The 6,555-nt window shown below is 50.9% G+C and overlaps 1 protein-coding gene across 1 annotated transcript; it reads left to right on the top strand.

Annotated features, from left to right (window-relative positions):
* The first annotated feature begins 989 nt into the window (after positions 1–989).
* Positions 990–3,335, top strand: LOC108147330 (RNA polymerase II degradation factor 1). Its single transcript, XM_041707155.1, has one exon. It carries the CDS (start codon positions 1,070–1,072, stop codon positions 3,152–3,154), a length of 2,085 nt encoding a protein of 694 aa, XP_041563089.1. The 5' UTR covers positions 990–1,069; the 3' UTR covers positions 3,155–3,335.
* Positions 3,336–6,555: the final 3,220 nt, after the last annotated feature.

Below are 6,555 nucleotides of genomic sequence, written 5' to 3'. Positions count from 1 at the left end.
ATATATGAACGAATTCCGCCAGGAGATACATTTAATCGTACACTTCTTTCTACTTCCAATCGAGCCTCTTTTCGCATATATGTTATATTTGTTTTCGAATTAATTTAAATCGCCGATCGCCAATCGCCGATCGGCGATTCGTAATTTGAGGTTCCTCCAGCTGGAAAACCACAGAAATGTGCTGGCACATAATGCCGGTGTGGAGTGATTTCATTTGCCTGATCGACATTGCTTAACCTTAATGCACATTTGCCTCCGTCCAGCGCCTTGCATTGGCCATATAACGGCGCCGGCTGGAATTAACTTGAATTTATTGAGTCGGCAAACCGGTTGCAAAAGGCAGCTGAAGCCATACCCTTCCCCTTACCCGCCCCCAATCCCCGCCAGCAGTTTGCAGGCGCGACCAGACGGCGACTGTACAAAAATGCCCGCGTCTAAATATACAAGTCAACTCCTGGCTGGCCACATTCGGCAGCCGGGCGATGGAAGCAGGAAGGGAGGCAGTGCGATCATTGAGCCCTTTGACAAATTCGAGCAATGGCCCCGGCCATAGAGCGTGTCACTGATGAATCGATGGCATCGATGGAATCGATGGGGCCACAGAGCTAGGCTCCCTTCACTCGACTGAAGGGATTCGGCCAAGGGCCATAAATTGCCGGCACACGGGGCTAAAAATAAAGCCGGGCTTGACCTTGGAGCATAACGGAAGCGACCAGGCGAAGGCTGGTCCTGTCCAGGGACGAAGGGGTCGAAGGGAGCCACTTAATTGGCGAGATAAAGAACCCCGGCGACCTGGGGCAACAGAATATTTATTGACACATCCTGTTGGGCCGGCCGGCCGCTCAAGGACATCCACAACCGCTTCCACAAACCGCTTCCACTTGCGGTTCTTTTCCACTTGCCGGGACGCGGGTATAAAAGCCCCGGGTCGAGGGCCACCATCGTCACAGTCTTCCAGCAGCAGTAGTCGAAGTTGCAGCGAAGTCCTGGAGCAACCGAGCCCCAGAATTCCTGCAAGTCGCCTCCCAGTGAAGTCAACCAGTGAAGCCAAGAACCCAGTCGACCCGAAATGCGGATCCTCCTCATCGGCCTGCTGGCCCTGGGCTCTGCCAGAGCCTTCTCCGTGATCCGGACGCAGCCCCATCCCCAGCTGGTGGCCTATGCGCCGGCCAGGGGCCAGTTCCCCGTGGTGAGTGGCCTGGCCCAGGGCTACGTCCGCTACTACGACGGCACGGGCGCCGAGCGCCTGCAGCCCTACAACTACCCGGAGCCCCTTAATGGCCTCCGGGATCTGGCCACCACCTCCATCTCCAGTCTAGTCCGCTCCGGCACGGAGCAGGAGAGCCAGCAGACGGCCCTGTTCCGCGCCTGGTGCGAGCAGCGCTACCAGGCCCTGCGCCAGGAACTGGACCGGCTGCGGGCCCAGGGTCAGCAGCCCACGCCGAGTATGCTGGCCCAGCTCGAACCGCTGGAGCAGATCGTCAAGTTCGCCGCCTTCGCCGCTGTGCCGGGACTCTCGCCGGAGGTGCAGCGGGCCCGGGACGAGCAGCTGCGCATCTGGAACGAGGCCCGGCTGGAGGTGCTGCGCGCCGAGCAGGCCCAGCAGCTGATTAGCCAGTCCCCGGAGTACCTGGTCAGCAGGGAGCCGCTTCTGGTGAAGACATCAACGCCCCAGGTGGCCCAGCGCATCGAAGCCCCGCAAACGCACTCCTACGGCCAGTTTGCCGCCAGTCAGGACAGTCTGCTGCTCAAGACGGCATCGTCACTCGCTCCGCAGCCCGTGGAGGAGACGCCGGAGGTGAAGCTGGCCCGCCAGGAGCACCTCAAGCAGTTCAACGAGGCCCTGCTCCGCCAGCCAGCCCAGGAAACGGTCATCCTCAAGACTGTTCCGGGCATCCAGCAGCCATTTACGAGTCAGCCGATCATCAAGAGCACCACGACCACGAGCTTTGAAAACCATCACACTGGCCAGCTCCAAGGCGTATTCAAGACCAGCAGCCAAGCGGATCAACAGGCGACTCCCCAGGGCATTGAGGAGACTCCAGAGGTGAAAAGAGCTCGCGAGGAGCACCTCAAGCTGTACAACGAAGCCCTACTCCGTCAGCCCGCCATTCCCGAAGAGCCCGTTCTAAAGACCACGCCCATTCAGCCCCAAGCCATCGTCTTCCCAGACCAACAGGCTGTGGCTCCAGCTCCATCTTTAGCTCCAGCTCCGGCTCCGATTTCGGCTCCCCAACCCATTGAGGAAACCCCAGAGGTGAAACGTGCCCGCGAGGAACACCTGAAACAGTTCAACGAGGCCATCCTGCGGCAGCCCATTGAGGTGCAGCAGCAGCCCCTGATCCCCGCCACGCCCATCGCCCCCTTCGCCCCGCAGCCGATCGTGAAGGGCGCCATTGCCGATCCCCTGAATCCGCAGCCCGTCCAGGAGACACCCGAGGTGAAGCTGGCCCGCGAGCAGCTCCTGCTGCTCCTGGGCCAGGCCAAGCTGCAGGCCGAGGACCATGTGGCCGACATCGCCGACATGATCCGCCTGGAGGAGCGGGAACGGGACAAGGAGCGCGAGAGGGAGCGTCTGCTGGAGCTGGAGCTGCGCCGGCAGGAGGAGAAGGAGGCCGAGGCGGAGCGCCAGCGGGAGGCAGACCGTCTGCGGGAGGAGACCCGTCTGCTGGAGGCCGAGCGCCTCAAGATCGAGCAGGACGACCAACTGCGTCTGAAGAGCGAAAAGCAGGAGCTCCTCCAGCAGAAGACCCCCTCCTCCACCGCCGACAAGACCACCACTCCGGAGTACCTTCGCAAGGCCGAGCAGTTCAAGATCATCAACAACCAGGCCACGCAGCCCCAACCGCAGCCCAAAATTGTCACCCAGCAGCAGCAGGTGCAGAACGGCTTCTTCCTGCGCATCCAGACCAGTCAGCCCAGTGCCCCCCAGCCATCCGCCGAGCAGAGCCCCAATCCCTTCCTGGTGCGGCACACCCCCACTGCCACTGCCACTGCCACTGCTCAGCCAGCCCAGTCCTCCGAGAAGGTCGACACATCCGCCAGCGAACTGGACCTGGCCACGCGGGAACACTTCCGCGCCCACGAGATCGCCCTGGAGCAGCTTCGTCTGGCCAATTTGAAGAACCCCTGGACACCCGAGTGCCAGCACTAGGCACTAGGCACTAGGATAGCTCCGAACCCGAATCACTTGCATTGCCCTAGGTTAGATCACATGCACACACCCATAGAACACCCATAGGAACACCCTCACACACATACTCGTACACCTGTGTAGCTTAAGCGACTCACTCCGAGTCCCGACTCCAAATGCATTCAGTTGAGAAACAACGCAAGTCACGGCGCGATTTCGGGTGGGTGGTGGTTGGTGGCATCAAGGGGGCGGTGCCACCAAGGGGGCGGGACAAAGGAAATGGCTTTCTCGACTTTACTGTTATAGAACAGAACGCTGGCATGCTAATTTGGAGTCGCCAGATTGTCGGATCGATCAGAATGCGCATAAAATGCTAAAATTGCGCCGCAAACTGGCACAGATGAAGATGTTATCTGATCGGATTCGGATTGGGATTGAGATTGAGATTGAGATTCGTATCCGATCGATACCGTTCTTAGCACTTGACGCATAAATAACAAGTTGGTGTTATATATCATAGCGGAATCCAGCTATAGGATACTCTATAGATACAGATATAGCTGGTGGAAAATCGGAAAATGATCCAATTTGGAATGCAATTTTTATGAAAATTAGCAGATATTTAGGTAAAGGTAAAATTCAATGCTCACGCTGATTAGAATTTTCTGCTGACATTTGCATGAGAGCGGCAAGAAAGTGCAGCTATAACGCAAACACAGTTCCCTAATCTGCATAACAAATTTGGTAACTTTGGCGCGAATGGTGTCACACTTCTAGCTAGCTGTTTATACAAGCTCCGCTATTGACCCTGATCAGGCATACATATGCACCCGTTTAGGCCCGTTACACAAATCTCCATAAATCCGATATAGCCTTGCGGTCGGCGCGTAGCGGCTTATGAAAATGCTCTACAAATGAATTCAGAACGCTGTCCACTTAGCGTCCACAAGCGTTTGCCAGCTCCTCACTGACCTATCGCAAGTCCGCAAGCGTCCGTTAATCGCCGTTGGAATTGATGAAATTACCGTTCGGTAGTCCGTTTCGCCCACCGCCTGCCACCCGCCACCTGCCACTCTTCAGCCACCTGATAAGATTTCTCCGGCGATTACGTGGCGTATGAGTAATGGGAGCGTGGTGCGACGCGGCATAAGTGACTAAGTAGAGTTCTTCTATTGGCCATATATGGCTGCTGGCGGCAGCATCTGGTATCTGCTTTGCTGGTGGCGGATGCGGAGACACTTGATAAGACGGTTACAGGAGATTGGCCGTGTTTGAAGAATGCCGTGGCAGGCGGTCCAAAGTTCACTCCATATGAATCATTGGCTGGCTCACATGATTACTGGCTGGCGCGGTCCAAAGTCTGGGGGGGAGTTTTGTTTCAGCCATCCACCCCCTATTTGTGGCTTATCTGGTGCCAATCGTATCAATCGGATTGATTGAGCCCTATCGACATGATATGGCTGATGCAATTTTTGGCCTTAGCGCGGCTAGACAGATGAAAAAGGTGGGGTTAAGATCCCCCCCGATTTGGCCTTGTTCAACTGGATTTGGGCCATTCCATGGCAAAACATGGCCAAGTGCGCAGTTTGCTTTGGCTATGTGCGAGTTATGCGTGCGTATTTATAGAAACCGCAAAGCAAATCTGGGCTTCTGTTTACATTTTGCAGCAGGCGGCGGCCACAATGGAACAATAAATGGGGAAGTGATTGGCAAAAACACCTTTCGAATCGAATTCCCCGAAACGGGAAATATTTCAAATATTATTGAAATTACAAAGCTAATTGAAATGGGAACCTCAGCGCGAAAAGATTCTTTCCATCAATTGCTTGAACAAATAAATTCAGTTCTAGGGGATCCCGGCCGGTGAATTTATTTAGATAAGCTAAGTAGCTTATGATGAGCAGTTCCGGGAATTATACATTAGTATAATCTGTTTTGGTTGGAGGGCAAAAATATTTCCCAAAAGTTTGGGAAATTTTGGGCATTTGATTATCTAAATATTCCAGTTTTTGTGCCTAATATGTGGGTTTTTAAGCAATTTGCACTAAAAAAGATTATGTTTTGAAATAACTTTTAAACAAGAAAGAAAGCAAATTTCGGCAAGCCGAAGTTCATATACCCTTGCAGCTATTTCTAAAATTAAATATTTTTGAAAACAATACAATTTTGATTTACTTGCGTATATGTTTAAAAGCATTCAAACTATGATGATTTGCAGCTCAATTATTATTATTATTATGGCAGAGATACGATATCGTTTTCCGATTTTATATTGTCGTAATCCAAAACAGATTAGCTAACCCTTTTTTATATAAAACGGAACTAAAATTGTTTCTATTAAAGCTTTGTTGTCGAAAAAATGGTCAAACTCTCTAGGTTATAAATCTTCTATAAGAGGGCTCACACTCACACTGTTGCAAATAACATTATATGTTTTAAACAACATTTAATATGGTGGAATTGGGGTTTTTGGATTTATTTTGTATCGTTACAAACAACTTTTTTATATGAAAATATAAATTCAACATTAATTCAATAAATTCAAAATTGACAGCAAAATATTCAATGTATGCAACATGAAAACTTAAACCCTGAAGACCCAAAAAATGTCTATAAATATATGAAATTTGTTTTAAAGAAATCGAATCATCGAATGACTTCCTTCCTTAAAAATACCCTGTGATTACCTCCCCAATACAAGGCCTTTATTTCTTCCCAGCAAGTGTTTAATTTCGCCAGAAATCTCTATAAATATTAGCCTCCCCCTTTTGGCCTTTTCCTTGGCCATAAAACGAAACGCCAGTCGGGTAGTTCCCCCATCAAGCCGTCAAGTGGCAAGCAAACAACGACACTTTCAGTCGCAGTCTCAGTCGCTTAAATATTGTTTTCTTTGGAAGTACTGATAACAGTATTATAAAAAGACCAGATAAATAAAGAAAACTGAAAACTGAAAACAAACCAGACCTGCTGGTACAAATTTTCCACCAATTATTTGCCTTGATATTTGTGCAGAATATGTGTTATTGCTTTCGCTGATATTTTTAGCACTGGCGACAAGTTATTATTAACATTCCGGGTTATTTTCGGACAAAAGTTAGTGCGCCGCAGACGATAATAACAAAGACCCACTCGCATTCCGGCCATCACTCAAAGCCACGGGTTGCCAACCAATCTCACCCAAAAGCGTTTGCTTTAAGCCATGCAAATACCGCTTGGAACAACCAATTAGTGATAACACTAAGATAAGACGCACTTATCGACGAGAAAGTGGGTCTGCCTCACAGAAGCAGACCTTGGGTTTTTTTTCGCAGCGGCACCAGAAGTCACACTGAATACGTAACTGATAAGATACAAGAACAATAATTCGCCATATTTGATGATCAATTGTTTTTGCACTTATATTTAGCTAGACGTGGTTTACA

Source organism: Drosophila elegans, unplaced genomic scaffold, assembly GCF_018152505.1.
Source record: "Drosophila elegans isolate 14027-0461.03 unplaced genomic scaffold, ASM1815250v1 contig_133, whole genome shotgun sequence".
NCBI classification, from domain to species: domain Eukaryota; kingdom Metazoa; phylum Arthropoda; class Insecta; order Diptera; family Drosophilidae; genus Drosophila; species Drosophila elegans.
Note: the sequence above shows the minus strand (reverse complement) of the source record. Positions and strands in the feature narration are given on the sequence as shown.